This window comes from Hyperolius riggenbachi, chromosome 5 (genome assembly GCF_040937935.1).
Source record: "Hyperolius riggenbachi isolate aHypRig1 chromosome 5, aHypRig1.pri, whole genome shotgun sequence".
Taxonomy (NCBI): domain Eukaryota; kingdom Metazoa; phylum Chordata; class Amphibia; order Anura; family Hyperoliidae; genus Hyperolius; species Hyperolius riggenbachi.
In genome coordinates, this window is record NC_090650.1 from 448,899,144 (window position 1) to 448,918,676 (window position 19,533).

The 19,533-nt window shown below is 53.6% G+C and overlaps 2 protein-coding genes across 3 annotated transcripts in view; one reads left to right on the forward strand and one right to left on the reverse strand.

The window, feature by feature from the left end:
- Positions 1 to 3,864: 3,864 nt before the first annotated feature.
- Positions 3,865 to 18,429, reverse strand: LOC137519503 (uncharacterized). The gene is made up of 3 exons (XM_068238459.1): positions 17,754 to 18,429; positions 16,479 to 17,345; positions 3,865 to 4,205 (listed from the first exon to the last, which is right to left on the reverse strand). The coding sequence occupies exons 1-3, from the start codon at positions 18,427 to 18,429 to the stop codon at positions 3,865 to 3,867; spliced, it is 1,884 nt and encodes a 627-aa protein (XP_068094560.1).
- Positions 13,614 to 19,533, forward strand: part of FAM83H (family with sequence similarity 83 member H) — a 197,761-nt gene continuing 191,841 nt past the window's right edge. For both annotated transcript variants that reach the window (XM_068238220.1, XM_068238222.1), the window contains exon 1: positions 13,614 to 13,690. The gene's annotated coding sequence lies outside the window, so the exon portion shown is untranslated. The remainder of the gene's footprint in view (positions 13,691 to 19,533) is intronic.

Consider the following 19,533-nt stretch of genomic DNA (forward strand, 5'->3'; position numbering starts at 1 on the left):
TCTTCTCAGGGGAGACCTTCGTAAACGCTGCCCACGAGGTAGCCATACCCCTGGTCGAATGAGCCGTGATTTGTTGTGGTGGTATCAGGTTGTTAGCCCTGTAGGAATTCTGGATAATTTTGACTAGCCACGATGCGATTGTTCTTGACGAGGCCGGTTCACCTTTTCTGTATCCAGAAGGGATTATAAATAGTCTTTCCGACTTCCTGAAAGGCTCAGTCCTTTGGATGTAAAGTTTCAAGTTATTCCCCACGTCGAGTGGATGTGGGGAGGCTCTATCCTCGTCCCATAGTGTTGGTAACGTCCATTCTTGATTGAAATGGTAAAGGGAGGATACCTTAGGAACAAAATGTTGGAGTGGTCGGAGGACCACCCGGTCGGTAAAGAAGTTAAGAGCTGGCTCCTGCCATCCTAACGCTTGGAGTTCCGAAACTCGCCTGGCAGATGACATTGCCACTAAGAAGATTGTCTTATGCGTGAGCTGCATGAGGTCACATTCTTCCGATGGTGTGTAGGGTGGTTTTGATAGTACGTCAAGTACTAAAGGTAGGTTCCACTTGGGAAACACAGTCTTCCTGGGAGGTCTTTCCTTCATTACTCCCTTCAAGAACTGGACCACCAGAGGGTGTAATGCCCATCTTTGGTTAGTTAGTGCTGAAAGCGCCGTTACTTGTACCTTCAGGGAGTGGTACCCCAATCCCTTATCGAGGCCTGATTGGAGGAAGTGAAGTATCTCCTTAACTTCAGGTTTTAAGGGGTCAAATCGAGATTCTTTAGCAAACGACAAGAAACGGTCCCAGATATTACTGTAGGTTTTATTAGTTGTGGGCTTTCTAGCACTGAGCATAGTTTTAATTAGAGTCTCCGAGTATCCTAGTGCCTCCAATTTCCTCCTCTCAATGTCCAGACAGCTAAGTTTAGCTTTGCTGGGTTGGGATGTAGGATCGGTCCTTGATGTAGAAGGTCCGCCTGGTCTGGCAATATCAGTGGTTGAGCTGTTTTTAGTTTCCATAGCAGCGGAAACCAAGGCCTCCTCGGCCAAAATGGTATCACTGCTAACAAAGACACTGGTTCTGTCAGGAGTCTTCTCAGCAGTCTGTGGATAACTGATATAGGGGGAAACACATAGGCCCTCTCGAATCTCCATTCCGCTGTTAGTGCATCTGTCGCAACTGCTTGTACTGATTTCCACCTCGAATAGAAATGGTGGCACTTCCTGTTGTAGGCTGTCGCCATTAAGTCCAACTGTGGGGTTCCAAACTGTTTGCATATGTTCTGATATATTGTATCGTTTAGGGCCCATTCGTTGTTGTCCAACCGTGTGCGACTTAGGAAGTCCGCTTTGATGTTCTCTGGGCCCGGAATGTACGTTGCGGATAGGAACAGAAGATTCTTTTCTGCGAACTGAAATATTGGAGTCACCTCCTGAATCAGGGTTGATGACCTTGTTCCTCCCTGCTTCCTTATATACGCAACCGCTGTACGGTTGTCTAGACGAAGAAGCACATTCTTGTTCTGTAGCCGTGCTTTGAAATGTTTTAAGGCCAAAGATGCTGCCCGTATCTCCAATATGTTTGCCGGACAGTTCGTCTGGGCTGATTTCCATGTTCCTTGGACTGACTCTTGCGCCAGATGCGCCCCCCATCCCATCTGGCTCGCGTCGGTGGTCACAATGATCGGCTCTGGTAACTGGATAGGTAGTGGAGTGTCCAGATTCGCTGTCGAAATCCACCATAACAAGCTCTTCCTCATGGCTGATGTTATGAAGATCCGCTGATTCATCTTTTCCGTTGTCCATTGGTCCAGGAAGCCTTTCTGCCAGGTTCTGCCGTGCCATTGGGCCCATTTTACCATGGGTATCGTGGAAGTCATTGTGCCCAACAGGCTTAGGCACTGTCTTGCTGTCATGATAGTTGTGCATATTGCATTCTGCATTATATTCCTTATCTTTTTCCGCTTCTCCAGCGGTAGGCAAATTGTATATGATACTGTCTGTAGACGTGCCCCCAGAAATATAAAGTCTCGTGACGGTGTTAGTTGACTTTTCTTTACGTTCACTTTCCATCCAAATTTCTCTAAACATTCGAGAAGGATCTGTCTGTGTGCCAGCAGTACCTGTCTGTCTTGCTCTAACAGTAGCAGATCGTCGAGATAATGAAATAGTCTGAGTCCATTGACTCTTAACTTCTCGACCAGGGACAACGGAATCTTTGAGAATACCCTTGGTGCCGTACAGATTCCGAACGGCAGGGCCCGAAATTGGAAGTGCTGATCTGCGATTGAAAATCTCAAATACTTCTGATACTTCGGGTGAATCATCACATGAAGGTAGGCATCCTCGAGGTCTACGGAGAGTGCCCAATCTCCTTGCATGATCACTTTCGTTATAGTTTGAATAGTCTCCATCTTGAAATGTTTCAGAGCAATGTGTGAGTTCAACTCCCTCAGGTCCATCACGGGCCGTAGTTCGCCTGATTTTTTCGTAACAAAGAATAACGGGGAGTATACTCCCGTCCCTCTCTCTTGACTGGGAACTTCCACCACCGCTCCTTTCTGTAGTAGATCCTCTATGTAATGAAGAAGAACCTTCCTCTTTTCCATAGATGATGGGATCTTTGTTGGTCTGAAGATCTTTTCTGGCCTTTTGGTAAATTTCCATCGATGTCCTAGAGATACTGTCTGGACAACCCATGGGTCGCTGATGTTCTCCGCCCAGACATTCTTGAAAGACTGAAGTCTTCCGCCCACCGGTCCTGTCTGGGTGGGCTGACCATCAAAAGGGCTTCTGTTGAGAGGGGGCTGGATTCGATCTCTTCTGTCTCGTGATTCTCTGTAGTGAGGAATGAGAGCTTTGCCAATTGCGCCTGAATTCGCGGCCTGGTTTATAAGATGTGGAAGATCTGTATCTATTCTGGTTGAAGTTTGGTCTCGGAGTATAAGGTGGTCGTCTGTTCTTTCGGTCCTGAGGGATCATCCCTGATTTACCTCCCGTCACTCGGCAGATTGCGTCGTCCATTTCTTGGCCGAACAAGTTTTTGCCGTCGTAGGGTATTTTACACCAATCTTGCTTCGAGACCTGATCCGCAGACCACCCCTTTAGCCATAGTGCCCTTTTAGAGATGACCGTGTGAAGCATGGAACGTGCCGAGCAGCGTAATATATCCACCGCCGCTTCACCTACAAAGTCCGAAGTTAGCTTTAAATCATCTAATGCGGCGATGATATCCTCTTTCTCGGCTCCGGACTGTAAAGCTTCTTCAATATTATTGATCCATGCCTTCATAGCTTCTGCAACTGAGGTGAGCGCAATGGCCGGCTTACATGCCGATCCCGAGGCTGTGTAAGATCTTTTAAGTTCAGCATCCATCTTTTTGTCGAGTGGTTCTTTAAAGGAGATTGCATCTTCTCTAGGTAATGTAATATGTCGCGCCAGACCGATCACTGAAGCGTCTACTTTAGGAGGATTGTTCAGGCATCCCATAATATCTTCTCCCAGTGGGTATAGCTTGTTAAACCTATTAGTCAGGGCTGGCTTCTTGTCTATTTTTCTCCACTCGTCCATCATCACCTCCTTAATTTGATTAATTAATGGAAAATTTTTTGACGTTTTCTTTAAATGTGTATAATATTCTTTCTGGCCCGCGGATCCTTCTGGCACTTGTTCTTCCTGCCATTCCATGGCTTCTCTTACTGCTGATACGTATGGCTGTACAAGGGCAAAGTCAAAACCCCCGGGCTGATCTATCTCCGAATCATCAAGTCCTGATGGGCCGGGTTGAGGGTCATTGTCCCTATGTTGATCCGCTGAGTGTGAGGGTAAGGATGATATATATTCGTTCATTGTCTCTTGTACTGCTTGTTTAATCATAGAAGAAACGTCCAATGATCGATCAGATTCTCTCGCCATATCATGGAAGCAATCATTGCATACACGTTTGCCTGGTATTGCGTATTTATTACAGGCCCAGCATCTCCTTCTTGAAGAGTGATATGAGGTTGAACGATGTCTTCTCGGTGATTTAGATCTGTTACGTCTCTTAGATCGTGATCGTCTCCTTGAACGAGATCTTGATCGAGAACGGGATCTCCTCTCAGAAGGTGAACGTCTTTTAGACGATCTTTTGGGAGTTTGTCGATCTGCATTCTCTTTATTAGCTTGAGGACGACTTGGCCGATCTTCTTCTCCGCTTTGATTGTCCAGAGGGCTGCAAGACATAAAACAGTCTGTCAGCCAGCACTCTTTTGCTAGAAGGAAAAAAAGAAAAAGCCTACCTTAGCGTATTGCTTCCTACCTAACATCCTGACCCTGGTCATCATTCGGCTCTTCCTGCTCCATATATACAGCAACCGCTGTAAAGATATATAGATAAGAATAAGTAGGTATACTGCGCCCCCCAACCGTTGTAATATATATATTTGAGGGGAAAGAGAAGCACCAACCTTTGAGACCAATATGAATGGGCTCCCAACCTGCAGCAGCACCGACCGTGCCGCTGATCTGTCAGCTCGTAGCCACTGTTTGCTCGCTCACCACGCTTTAAATAGCCCTCCCCTATTCCGAGAGCCAATCGGAAAGAGGGGGCGGGGTAGAGGCAAAGCGAGCTTCCTACAGCGCGGAGGAACCAATCTGCGCCTCCGAACGCTAGGCGGAAGTGACAAACCGGAAGAGACGCTTCCGGAAGAGATACCAAGCCAGAGCGCTGGTGGAACGCACGACGGCGTCCGGCGCCATTACATATGGAAGGGAAGCGAAAGAAAGTAAGAAGAAAGGCAGACTGGAGCTCGCCGATAGCTGCATTTAGCAGCTGCTGCACAGGAAAGGTACTGGCCACATGAAACATTGTTTCAGCTAGAAAACGCCCACCTTATTCCACGGCCAGCAGTGGATCTTCCCCAAAGAGCGTCATTTAGTTGCTATAGCATCACACAGGAGAGGCTGAACCTGTGTGGAGACGGCAGGAAGCAATTTAGGATCCTCTTCGAACATAATAGTGCACCGGTCCCTGGGGTGAGGTGAGGACGAAAAAAAGACTAGGGGGGCGAGCTTGGGAGCTTAATTTATACAAGGATGGTCCTATGGGGTGAAGTGGGCGGGACTTAACCCGATCGTGCTGCCATGGAGACATATGGAAAGAGCAGCATTCAGGCAGCCAGTCAGAGGCTGCAGTTACATTGTACAGACACCAGGTGCAGGGGCGTAACTAGGCCCCACCGGGCCCCCCTGCAGATATTCAGAGCGGGCCCCCCAGGGCCATTTTGTGGGGGCTGGAGGGGTGGCAGCATGAGGGGAAAGCCTTGGCCACAGGCGGGGAGAGGGGAATTCCCCCCCCCCCCTCTTCCTCACCTCGGGGCTCTCCCCTCTGCGCTCCCCTCCAGCTTGTGTGTCCGTGGGCAGCGGCGGGCAGGAAACAGATACATACCTTCCGTGCGCTTCAGCCAGTGTGTTCCTCTCGCTACCCTCTGACGCGACTTCCTGTTATACCGGAAGTCGCGTCAGAGGGTAGCGAAAGGAACGCAGGCTGGTGGAGCACACGGAAGGTATGTATCTGTTTCCTGCCCGCCGCTGCCCACGGACACACAAGCTGGAGGGGAGCGCAGAGGGGAGAGCCCCGAGGTGAGGGAGAGGGGGTGGGATGGGCCCCAGGCGGGGGGGGGCCCGGGTCCCCCCACGGGAGCAGGGGCTGCAGGCCCTATTGTTATGCCAGTGACCAGGTGGCAGCAGTGAGGGTGGCTGTGTCCCCAGGGCTCTGTACACCATAGAGCAGCATTCATGAAGCCAGTCAGAGGCTGCAGCTACATTATACAGACACCGGGTGGCAGCAGTGAGGGTGGCTGTGTCCCCAGGGCTCTGCACATGATAGAGCAGCATTCATGTAGCCAGTCAGAGGCTGCAGATACATTATACAGACACCAGGTGGCAGCAGTGATGGTAGCTGTGTCCCCAGGGCTTTGTACACCATAGAGCAGCATTCAGGCAGCCAGTAAGGGGCTGCAGTTACATTGTACAGACAACAGGTGGCAGCAGTGAGGGTGGCTGTGTCCCCAGGGCTCTGTACATGATAGAGCAGCATTCAGGCAGCCAGTCAGAGGCTGCAGTTACATTGTACAGACACCAGGTGGCAGCAGTGAGGGTGGCTGTGTCCCCCACGGCTCTGTACATGATAGAGCAGCATTCAGGCAGCCAGTCAGAGGATGCAGTTACACTGTACAGACACCAGGTGGCAGCAGTGAGGGTTGCTGTGCCCCCAGGGCTCTGTACACCATAGAGCAGCATTCATGTAGCCAGTCAGAGGCTGCAGCTACATTATACAGGCAGCAGTCAGGGTGGCTGTGTCCCCAGGGCTCTGTACATGATAGAGCAGCATTCAGGCAGCCAGTCAGAGGCTGCAGTTACACTTTACAGACAACAGGTGGCAGCAGTGAGGGTGGCTGTGTCCCCAGGGCTCTGTACATGATAGAGCAGCATTCAGGCAGCCAGTCAGAGGCTGCAGTTACATTGTACAGACACCAGGTGGCAGCAGTGAGGGTGGCTGTGTCCCCCACGGCTCTGTACATGATAGAGCAGCATTCAGGCAGCCAGTCAGAGGATGCAGTTACACTGTACAGACACCAGGTGGCAGCAGTGAGGGTTGCTGTGCCCCCAGGGCTCTGTACACCATAGAGCAGCATTCATGTAGCCAGTCAGAGGCTGCAGCTACATTATACAGGCAGCAGTCAGGGTGGCTGTGTCCCCAGGGCTCTGTACATGATAGAGCAGCATTCAGGCAGCCAGTCAGAGGCTGCAGTTACACTTTACAGACACCAGGTGGCAGCAGTGAGGGTGGCTGTGTCCCCAGGGCTCTGTACATGATAGAACAGTATTCAGGCAGCCAGTCAGAGGCTGCAGTTACACTGTACAGACACCAGGTGGCAGCAGTGAGGGTGGCTGTGTCCCCCACGGCTCTGTACATGATTGAGCAGCATTCAGGCAGCCAGTCAGAGGCTGCAGTTACACTGTACAGACACCAGGTGGCAGCAGTGAGGGTGGCTGTGTCCCCAGGGCTCTGTACATGATAGAGCAGTATTCAGGCAGCCAGTCAGAGGCTGCAGTTACACTGTACAGACACCAGATGGCAGCAGTGAGGGTGGCTGTGTCCCCAGGGCTCTGTACATGATAGAGCAGCATTCAGGCAGCCAGTCAGGGGAGGACTGGGACCTTTTGGCCTGGGGGGAAAACACAACCCAGAGGCCCGAGGGGGGGGGGGGGCGCTACTACGGCAGTGAGGCAAATGACAAAATGGGCGTGACCATGGCGTGATGTGGGTGGGGCCAACTGCATGGCATTTTCATGTCAGTATGGACCAAAAATCTCTGAGGAATGCCATAAAATATTCAGGCAGTTCTGATGGCAGAAACAGATCATATTCATATACTAGCAAGACATGCCTAATAAAGAAGCTAGTGAAATACAGGTAGTCCCCGGTTAATAAAGGAGATATGGAATGTAGGTTCGTTCTTAAACTGAATCCTTTCTTAAGTCAGAACACAGTCATTTCTGTCCCCCTCTAAGTCACCTATTACCCCTGTGACTTTTTTGTCCCCGTGTTACCTCTGTGTCTCTTTTGTGCCCCTCTGTGTCACCTCATGCCCCTGTGTCACCTGTTCCCCTTCTGCATCTATGTCCTGCTGTGTCACCTGTTCTCCCTGTATCTCTTTTGTCCTCGTATCACTTTTGTTCCCCCCTGTGCCCCACCCTCCCGTGGCTCCTGTGTTCCCCCACTATGGCTCCTTAGATCACCCACTACCTGCAGCGGGAGCAGCAGCAGTCAACTCACCTACTCCTGGGCCCCTCCATGATAAGCGTTCTTATCTCTCTCTCTCCCTGCTTCCTCCTAATCCCAGTGTTACGTAATGATGTGATCAATAAAAGCCGACAGTAGGAGGTAGCAGTAAGAGAGAGATGAGCGGGTGGATCATGGAGTCGGCCGCACTGGGAGTAACCATGGTACCTGAACGCTAAGTCGCAGGAAAGTCTCCATGGTTACTCCGAGCGTGAGGAGAGCAGAGACATTTGCCGCTGGATCTCTGAAAGAATAACTCCAGTGAAACTAATGTAATAAAAGTGCTTTGTTTTTACAATAATTGTGTATAAATGATTTAGTCAGTGTTTGCCCATTGTAAAATCTTTCCTCTCCCTGATTTACATTCTGACATTTATTACCTGATGACATTTTTACTGCTGGTAGGTGATGTCAGTGGAAATAGCTGCTGCTTGCTTTTTTTTTGGCAGTTGCAAACAGCTGTTTCCCACAACGCAACAATGTTCACAGAACTGCCAGGACTATGGTCCTCACAGTTTCCTGTGGGAAGGGTATCTCCACAGTATCAGCCATACAGAGCCCCGTTTGTGAAAAGGAATAGATTTCTCATGGGAAAGGGGGTATCAGCTACTGATTGCAATGAAGTTAAATTTTTCGTCTCTTTAAGTCTCCTTTTCAACCTAATCAGTTGCTCTCAATTATAACTGAAAGAAAACGGATTTTCAAAGTAATGCCAATATTTTCCTATGGCACAGTTACCACTTAACGCGTTTTAACTGAAACCTTTTTCACAATGCACTGCTGTGGAAAAACTGTGTACCAACGCATACTAACGCATACCAATGCATTAAGTGTAAAAGCGCGCCCCCCCCCCCCCTTCTGTTCGCAGCTGGGAGTAATACTGTGCAGGCACAGAGCACTCCCGGGCATGGGGGCACAGCGTTGGTGCATGCGTGACAGGGCATGTGCAGAAGCACATGACTGGCCAAAGTACTGGGGGGGGAAGGGGTTATGTAATATTAGATAACAAAAAAGCAACTGGAGAGGACAGCAAGGGAGCACGTCATGGGGCTGGCCCAGGTAAGCATAAATACGCCAGTTAACAACACAGGTACACTCTAAGGTCTCCTTTAAAGAACTTCTGACGTAAAGTAAAAAAGACTATTTTTTACTCACCTGGGGCTTCTTCCAGCCCTTAGCAGCTGTCTCAGTCCCTCCCCACAGCCCTGGTCCTTTGCGTTGTCCCTGCTGGCCTTCCACCAGCGGGGTCGGGTCTGCTGCTCTTGTGCGTCAACATTATCTGGCATATACTGCACTTGTGCACAACTAATGTGCAAGCGCAGTATGCGCCAGATGACGTGGATGCACAGGCAGGTGCAGAAGAACTGACCACTCCAGTGGAAGGCCAGCAGGGACAACGCAAAGGACCAGGGCTGTGGTAAGGGACTGAGATGGCTGCTCAGGGCTGGAAGAAGCCCCAGGTGAGTAAAAAATAGATTATATATTTTGCCTTGGAAGTCCTTTGATGTATTGTACATCCTCAATAGCGCTAAGCACTTTATTTAGTGTGCAGCCAAAGTACAACAATACATAAATATGCATGATACAAATTACCAGTGCTGCAAAAAGCTATATCACCAGCACGCAGCAGTGAAAGGGTTACAGGTATATAGGAGACAGGAAGATGTGGGGCTAGTGTGAGCAGAGCTGGCCTGTGCAAAGAACAATAAACAAATGGAGAGGAGACAGAGGAGGTGTCCGCTTACAAAGGACAGTGTCTGGTCTGCACCTGATGTCTGCCGTGGTCAGAGTCCTTTCCAGCTTCAAGCAGTAGGCTGGGAATGAGAAAGAAAGTTTTCATCTTTCACAAGGACTGGAATCCTCCGGCAGCCTCGGCCACTTCAAATGACGCGCTTGAGCCGCTCTCTCCTCACTGGCTGGCTGTTTCTGCTGGCAGGGGGCAGGACCTCTGTTGCCTAGCAGCATCTGTAAAGTGCTGCTGTAGCTGCGGGACCAATTCACCAGACAGCGAACTTGCCAACACTGCAAGTATCGGCCCTGATGCAAAGTACAGGAGGCGGCCCGGGGGGCAATTGCCTCCCGTCCTCCCGGGCCAGTCCGCCCCTGCAGCCAGTCAGAGGCTGCAGTTACACTGTACAGACACCAGGAGGCAGCAGTGAGGGTGGCTGTGTCCCCCAGGGCTCTGTACATGATAGAGCAGCATCCAGGCAGCCAGTCAGAGGCTGCAGATACAGTGTACAGACACCAGGAGGCAGCAGTGAGGGTAGCTGTGTCCCCAGGGCTCTGTACATGATAGGGCAGCATTCAGGTAGCCAGTCAGAGGATGCAGATACATTGTACAGACACCAGGTGGCAGCAGTGAGGGTGGCTGTGTCCCCAGGGCTCTGTACACTATAGGGCAGCATTCAGGCAGCCAGTAAGGGGCTGCAGTTACACTTTACAGACACCAGGTGGCAGCAGTGAGGGTGGCTGTGTCCCCAGGGCTCTGTACATGATAGAGCAGCATTCAGGCAGCCAGTAAGGGGCTGCAGTTACACTTTACAGACACCAGGTGGCAGCAGTGAGGGTGGCTGTGTCCCCAGGGCTCTGTATACCATAGGGCAGCATTCAGGCAGCCAGTAAGGGGCTGCAGTTAAACTTTACAGACACCAGGTGGCAGCAGTGAGGGTGGCTGTGTCCCCAGGGCTCTGTACACCATAGGGCAGCATTCAGGTAGCCAGTCAGAGGCTGCAGTTACACTGTACAGACACTAGGTGGCAGCAGTGAGGGTGGCTGTGTCCCCAGGGCTCTGTATACCATAGGGTAGCATTCAGGCAGCCAGTAAGGGGCTGCAGTTACACTTTACAGACACCAGGTGGCAGCAGTGAGGGTGGCTGTGTCCCCAGGGCTCTGTATACCATAGGGTAGCATTCAGGCAGCCAGTAAGGGGCTGCAGTTACACTTTACAGACACCAGGTGGCAGCAGTGAGGGTGGCTGTGTCCCCAGGGCTCTGTACACCATAGGGCAGCATTCAGGTAGCCAGTCAGAGGCTGCAGTTACACTGTACAGACACCAGGTGGCAGCAGTGAGGGTGGCTGTGTCCCCAGGGCTCTGTATACCATAGGGTAGCATTCAGGCAGCCAGTCAGAGGCTGCAGTTACACTGTACAGACATCAGGTTGCAGCAGTGAGGGTGGCTTTGTCTCCCAGAGCTCTGTATACCATAGGGTAGCATTCAGGTAGCCAGTCAGAGGCTGCAGTTACACTGTACAGACACCAGGTGGCAGCAGTGAGGGTGGCTGTGTCCCCAGGGCTCTGTACACTATAGGGCAGCATTCAGGCAGCCAGTAAGGGGCTGCAGTTACACTTTACAGACACCAGGTGGCAGCAGTGAGGGTGGCTGTGTCCCCAGGGCTCTGTATACCATAGGGTAGCATTCAGGCAGCCAGTCAGAGGCTGCAGTTACACTGTACAGACACCAGGTGGCAGCAGTGAGGGTGGCTGTGTCCCCAGGGCTCTGTACACTATAGGGCAGCATTCAGGCAGCCAGTAAGGGGCTGCAGTTACACTTTACAGACACCAGGTGGCAGCAGTGAGGGTGGCTGTGTCCCCAGGGCTCTGTACATGATAGAGCAGCATTCAGGCAGCCAGTAAGGGGCTGCAGTTACACTTTACAGACACCTGGTGGCAGCAGTGAGGGTGGCTGTGTCCCCAGGGCTCTGTATACCATAGGGCAGCATTCAGGCAGCCAGTAAGGGGCTGCAGTTACACTTTACAGACACCAGGTGGCAGCAGTGAGGGTGGCTGTGTCCCCAGGGCTCTGTACACCATAGGGCAGCATTCAGGTAGCCAGTCAGAGGCTGCAGTTACACTGTACAGACAGCAGGTGGCAGCAGTGAGGGTGGCTGTGTCCCCAGGGCTCTGTATACCATAGGGTAGCATTCAGGCAGCCAGTAAGGGGCTGCAGTTACACTTTACAGACACCAGGTGGCAGCAGTGAGGGTGGCTGTGTCCCCAGGGCTCTGTATACCATAGGGTAGCATTCAGGCAGCCAGTAAGGGGCTGCAGTTACACTTTACAGACACCAGGTGGCAGCAGTGAGGGTGGCTGTGTCCCCAGGGCTCTGTACACCATAGGGCAGCATTCAGGTAGCCAGTCAGAGGCTGCAGTTACACTGTACAGACACCAGGTGGCAGCAGTGAGGGTGGCTGTGTCCCCAGGGCTCTGTATACCATAGGGTAGCATTCGGGCAGCCAGTCAGAGGCTGCAGTTACACTGTACAGACATCAGGTTGCAGCAGTGAGGGTGGCTTTGTCTCCCAGAGCTCTGTACATGATAGAGCAGCATTCAGGCAGCCAGTCAGAGGCTGCAGTTACACTGTACAGACACCAGATGGCAGCAGTGAGGGTGGCTGTGTCCCCAGGGCTCTGTACATGATAGAGCAGCATTCAGGCAGCCAGTCAGAGGCTGCAGTTACATTGTACAGACACCAGATGGCAGCAGTGAGGGTGGCTGTGTCCCCAGGGCTCTGTATACCATAAGGTAGCATTCAGGCAGCCAGTCAGAGGCTGCAGTTACACTTTACAGACACCAGGTGGCAGCAGTGAGGGTAGCTGTGTCCCCAGGGCTCTGTACATGATAGAGCAGTATTCAGGCAGCCAGTCAGAGGCTGCAGTTACACTGTACAGACAACAGGTGGCAGCAGTGAGGGTGGCTGTGTCCCCAGGGCTCTGTACATGATAGGGCAGCATTCAGGTAGCCAGTCAGAGGCTGCAGTTACACTGTACAGACACCAGGTGGCAGCAGTGAGGGTGGCTGTGTCCCCAGGGCTCTGTACATGATAGGGCAGCATTCAGGTAGCCAGTCAGAGGCTGCAGTTATGCTGTACAGACATCAGGTGGCAGCAGTGAGGGTGGCTGTTTCCTCCGGGGCTCTTTACAGGTTGCGCACATGGAGTGCCGTGGGGTAGAGTTAGCAGGCTGCACTCAGTGGGGTTAGGGTTAGCAGGTTGCACACAGTGGGGGAAGGATTATCAGGTTGCGCACATGGAGTGCCATGGGGTAGAGTTAGCAGGCTGCACACAGTGGGGGAAAGGTCAGCAGGTTGCGCACATGGAGTGCCGTGGGGTAGAGGTAGCAGGCTGCACTCAGTGGGGGAAGGGTTAGCAGGTTGCGCACATGGAGTGCCGTGGGGTAGAGTTAGCAGGTTGCACACAGTGGGGGAAGGGTTAGCAGGTTGCACACAGTGGGGGAAGGGTTAGCAAGTTGCACACATGGAGTGCAGTGGGGTAGAGTTAGCAGGCTGCACACAAGGAGTGCCGTGGGGTAGAGTTAGCAGGTTGCACACAGTGGGGGAAGGGTTAGCAGGTTGCACACAGTGGGGGAAGGATTATAAGGTTGCACATATGGAGTGCAGTGGGGTAGAGTTAGCAGGTTGCACATAGTGGGGGAAGGTTTAGCAGGTTGCACAAATGGAGTGCAGTGGGGGAAGGATTATTAGGTTGCACACATGGAGTGCCGTGGGGGAAGGATTATCATGTTGCACACATGGAGTGCCGTGGGTTAGATTAGCAGGCTGAACACAGTGGGGGAAGGGTTAGCAGGTTGCACACATGGAGTGCAGTGGGGTGGAGTTAGCAGGCTGCACACAGTTGAGAAGGGTTAGCAGGTTGCACACATGGAGTGCAGTGAGGTAGAGTTAGCAGGCTGCACACAGTGGGGGAAGGGTTAGCAGGTTGCACACAGCTGCACAGGGTGGGGGTGGGGAGGGCTGGGTCTGGCTCAGGAATGTCTCTTAGTTAGGGGTGGAGCTTCTCACTTCTTCCTGAGTTTGCAGAGAGACAGTCAGGAGAGCCGGGAAGAGACAGAGCAGCAGGAGAGAGACCTGCAGAGGTGAGAGACCCCCAGATCTGCTGCACTGTGACACCTGCTGAGACCTCCACACTGCAGAGACCCCTGCCTGACCTCCTGAGACCCCCAGACTGCTCAGACCTCCGGGGAAGTGACTGGCAACATTGTATCTACTGCATATCCTGCAGTGTGAGCTGTCTCTTCTCCTAGCACTCTGCTGTCACTTCACTGACCTCTCCGGTCACTGCGCCCGACTTATCCCACCCCTCTGCCTGACTGCCTCACTGCTTGACTGCCTGACACCGCACTGCGCTCTCCCGACTGTCTTATTCCGACACCTCACTGCGCTCTCCCGACTGTCTCATCCCGACACCGCACTGCACTCTCCCGACTGCCTCATCCCGACAACGCACTGCGCTCTCCTGACTGTCTCATCCCGACACCTAACTGCACTCTCCCGACTGTCTCACCCCGACACCTCACTGCACTCTCCCGACTGTCTCATCCAGACACCTCACTGCGCTCTCCCGACTGTCTCATCCAGACACCGCACTGCGCTCTCCCGACTGTCTCATCCCGACACCGCACTGCGCTCTCCCGACTGTCTCATCCTGACTGCCTCACTGCGCTCTCCCGACTGTCTTATCCCGACACCTCACTGCGCTCTCCCGACTGTCTCATCCCGACACCGCACTGCGCTCTCCCGACTGTCTCATCCCGACACCGCACTGCGCTCTCCCGACTGTCTCATCCTGACACCGCACTGCGCTCTCCCGACTGTCTCATCCCGACACCGCACTGCGCTCTCCCGACTGCCTCATCCCGACACCGCACTGCGCTCTCCCGACTGTCTCATCCCGACACCTCACTGCGCTCTCCCGACTGTCTCATCCCGACACCTCACTGCGCTCTCCCGACTGTCTCATCCCGACACCTCACTGCGCTCTCCCGACTGTCTCATCCCGACACCGCACTGCGCTCTCCCGACTGTCTCATCCCGACACCTCACTGCACTCTCCCGACTGTCTCATCCCGACACCGCACTGCACTCTCCCTACTGTCTCATCCCGACACCGCACTGCACTCTCCCGACTGTCTCATCCCGACACCGCACTGCACTCTCCTGACTGTCTCATCCTGACTGCCTCACTGCGCTCTCCCGACTGTCTCATCCCGACACCTCACTGCACTCTCCCGACTGTCTCATCCCGACACCGCACTGCACTCTCCCTACTGTCTCATCCCGACACCTCACTGCGCTCTCCCGACTGTCTCATCCCGACACCGCACTGCACTCTCCTGACTGTCTCATCCTGACTGCCTCACTGCGCTCTCCCGACTGTCTCATCCCGACACCTCACTGCACTCTCCCGACTGTCTCATCCCGACACCTCACTGCGCTCTCCCGACTGTCTCATCCCGACACCGCACTGCACTATCCCGACTGTCTCATCCCGACACCTCACTGCGCTCTTCCGACTGTCTCATCCCGACACCTCACTGCGCTCTCCCGACTGTCTCATCCCGACACCTCACTGCGCTCTCCCGACTGTCTCATCCCGACACCTCACTGCGCTCTCCCGACTGTCTCATCCCGACACCTCACTGCGCTCTCCCGACTGTCTCATCCCGACACCTCACTGCGCTCTCCCGACTGTCTCATCCCGACACCTCACTGCGCTCTCCCGACTGTCTCATCCCGACACCTCACTGCGCTCTCCCGACTGTCTCATCCCGACACCTCACTGCGCTCTCCCGACTGTCTTATCCCGACACCTCACTGCACTCTCCCGACTGTCTGTTCCTCCCTGTCTGGTTACACTGAGGTGTATTGTCTTTTTAGTGACAGCCCCCCCCCCCATACTTTCGGTGCCCCAGGCACAGGAGATGAGTGACTGTCATCCATGACACAGTGACAGCATTGAGTACATACCAGCAGCCATGTGGCCAACCTGACAGCCTGTCTCATATGGCAGTGACTCCATTCGCTGCCTGACATATTGGATTATGACATCACACACAGGACATGTGAGGTGACGCGCAGGGCACGGCACGTGTGAGGTCCCGCGCAGGGCACGGCACGTGTGAGGTCCCGCGCAGGGCACGGCACGTGTGAGGTCCCGCGCAGGGCACGGCACGTGTGAGGTCCCGCGCAGGGCACGGCACGTGTGAGGTCCCGCGCGGGACATCAGGCACGTGTGAAGTCACGCGCGGGGCATCAGGCACGTGTGAGGTCACGCGCGGGGCATCAGGCACGTGTGAGGTCACGCGCGGGGCATCAGGCACGTGTGAGGTCACGCGCGGGACATCAGGCACGTGTGAGGTCACGCGCGGGACATCAGGCACGTGTGAGGTATTGCGCAGGACATCAGGCATATGACAATGTTGGGGATTGTACAGTAACGTGTCTGTCCGGATGGGTGGTTGGGTCACATTGGCCCCTGAAGCTGATAGAGCACCTGGCTTGCATGTGGTGTCATACAGGAGGCATCTCCAGGCAGAGATATCAGCTCTGTTAGGTGATTCCGTTTATATTCCTCTGTTCTCTCGTTATGAATTATATTGTGAGTTATTTTTGGGAAGATGGGAGGAACGACTCATAGTAACGACAGTGATTCATCGAGGCTGATAAACTGGGTCACATCAGAGTACTGCACTAACTCCAGCTGTAATCGCCATATATGGAAGCATAACCTCCATGTTCTATCACTGTGGCCTCACCTCTGGGACGTATGGTGGTGGCCTCACCTCTGGGATGTATGGTGGTGGCCTCACCTCTGGGTTGTATGGTGGTGGCCTCACCTCCTGGGATGTATGGTGGTGGCCTCACCTCTGGGATGTATGGTGGTGGCCTCACCTCTGGGATGTATGGTGGTGGCCTCACCTCTGGGTTGTATGGTGGTGGCCTCACCTCTGGGATGTATGGTGGTGGCCTCTCCTCCTGGGTTGTATGGTGGTGGCCTCACCTCTGGGATGTATGGTGGTGGCCTCACCTCTGGGATGTATGGTGGTGGCCTCGCCTCTGGGCTGTATGGTGGTGGCCTCGCCTCTGGGCTGTATGGTGGTGGCCTCGCCTCTGGGCTGTATGGTGGTGGCCTCACCTCTGGGTGGTTTGGTGGTGGCCTCACCTCTGGGATGTATGGTGGTGGCCTCACCTCTGGGATGTATGGTGGTGGCCTCACCTCTGGGTGGTTTGGTGGTGGCCTCACCTCTGGGATGTATGGGGGTGGCCTCACCTCTGGGATGTATGGTGGTGGCCTCACCTCTGGGATGTATGGTGGTGGCCTCACCTCTGGGATGTATGGTGGTGGCCTCACCTCTGGGATGTATGGTGGTGGCCTCACCTCTGGGATGTATGGTGGTGGCCTCACCTCTGGGATGTATGGTGGTGGCCTCACCTCTGGGATGTATGGTGGTGGCCTCAACTCTGGGATGTATGGTGGTGGCCTCACCTCTGGGATGTATGGTGGTGGCCTCACCTCTGGGATATATGGTGGTGGCCTCACCTCTGGGATGTATGGTGGTGGCCTCACCTCTGGGATGTATGGTGGTGGCCTCACCTCTGGGATGTATGGTGGTGGCCTCACCTCTGGGATGTATGGTGGTGGCCTCACCTCTGGGATGTATGGTGGTGGCCTCACCTCTGGGATGTATGGTGGTGGCCTCACCTCTGGGATGTATGGTGGTGGCCTCACCTCTGGGATGTATGGTGGTGACCTCACCTCCTGGGATGTATGGTGGTGGCCTCACCTCTGGGATGTATGGTGGTGGCCTCACCTCTGGGTGGTTTGGTGGTGGCCTCACCTCTGGGATGTATGGTGGTGGCCTCACCTCTGGGATGTATGGTGGTGGCCTCACCTCCTGGGATGTATGGTGGTGGCCTCACCTCTGGGATGTATGGTGGTGGCCTCACCTCTGGGTGGTTTGGTGGTGGCCTCACCTCTGGGATGTATGGGGGTGGCCTCACCTCTGGGATGTATGGTGGTGGCCTCACCTCTGGGTGGTATGGTGGTGGCCTCACCTCCTGGGATGTATGGTGGTGGCCTCACCTCCTGGGATGTATGGTGGTGGCCTCACCTCCTGGGATGTATGGTGGTGGCCTCACCTCTGGGATGTATGGTGGTGGCCTCACCTCTGGGATGTATGGTCGTGGCCTCACCTCTGGGTGGTTTGGTGGTGGCCTCATCCCTGGGTGGTTTGGTGGTGGCCTCACCTCTGGGATGTATGGTGGTGGCCTCACCTCTGGGTTTGTATGGTGGTGGCCTTACCTCTGGGATGTATGGTGGTGGCCTCACCTCTGGGTTGTATGGTGGTGGCCTCACCTCTGGGTTGTATGGTGGTGGCCTCACCTCTGGGTTGTATGGTGGTGGCCTCACCTCTGGGTGGTTTGGTGGTGGCCTCATCCCTGGGTGGTATGGTGGTGGCCTCACCTCTGGGTGGTTTGGTGGTGGCCTCACCTCTGGGTGGTTTGGTGGTGGCCTCACCTCTGGGTTGTATGGTGGTGGCCTCACCTCTGGGTTGTATGGTGGTGGCCTCACCTCTGGGTGGTTTGGTGGTGGCCTCATCCCTGGGTGGTTTGGTGGTGGCCTCACCTCTGGGTTGTATGGTGGTGGCCTCACCTCTGGGTGGTTTGGTGGTGGCCTCATCCCTGGGTGGTATGGTGGTGGCCTCACCTCTGGGTGGTTTGGTGGTGGCCTCACCTCTGGGTGGTTTGGTGGTGGCCTCACCTCTGGGTGGTTTGGTGGTGGCCTCACCTCTGGGTGGTTTGGTGGTGGCCTCATCCCTGGGTGGTATGGTGGTGGTTACCTTTAGATCACATGATAACTTGATGGGTTTCTTTTGAGGCTTCTACGAACTCCTTGAGTCCCACTATCAGGTATTTGTCACTTGTAGATGGTCTGTGGACCCTCGTATAACCCTTTCTGAAGACCTCAGAGGTTTTCTTGTTTCAGGGCACGGTTATACCACAAGCATTCATGTTTATCCAAATTACATAATAAAGTCAAAAATAGTATTGTGCACCATATTCCTTTATCAACTTTATCTGGCTTTGTTGTTGACTTGAAGACCAAATATCTGGGTGTTGAAATATGTTTAAAGTCGTAGATTTTCCTCAGGGATTATTTGTCCTCTTGTGGCAGTAATTGTTGGCATGTGAGTGAGGCCTCTGGTCCAGTCTAGAGGTCGGCTGATGGTCTCATCCAAACACTGCCAACACTGGCCAGCTGTGGAGCACCCATGAATGTCCAGGGGAGGAGGAGTGGACAACACGGAAGACACTGGCTACATCCCTCTCCAATGACAGAGCCAGCCAGCGTACACTATATTCACTTCTGCCTCTGCTACACGTGTCGTATGTTCTGCCTCTGCTACATGTGTCGTATGTTCTGCCTCCGCTACATGTGTCATATGTTCTGCCTCCGCTACATGTGTTGTATGTTCTGCCTCTGCTACATGTCGTATGTTCTGGCTCCGCTACATGTGAGGTATGTTCTGCCTCCGCTACATGTGTCGTATGTTCTGCCTCCGCTACATGTGTCATATGTTATGGCTCCGCTACATGTGTCGTATGTTCTGCCTCCGCTACATGTGTCGTATGTTCTGCCTCCGCTACATGTGTCGTATGTTCTGGCAGTGGCGTTTGTTTTTCATGTTTCATATGTCCTGCGTGTTGTGTGGTGTATGTTCTGTGTGTGGCGTGTCTCTGGGCCGGGATGTCACTCACGTTTATGGCAGACGGGGATAAAGTGTGTGTGTAACAAGTTATGAGCCTGTAAAAATCTGACCCACCGGTGACAGGCGTGACCTGTGGATGGGGGTATGCTAGTTCCCGGGCTGCCCTCTGTATACAGTAATGCTAGTTCCCGGGCTGCACTCTGTATACA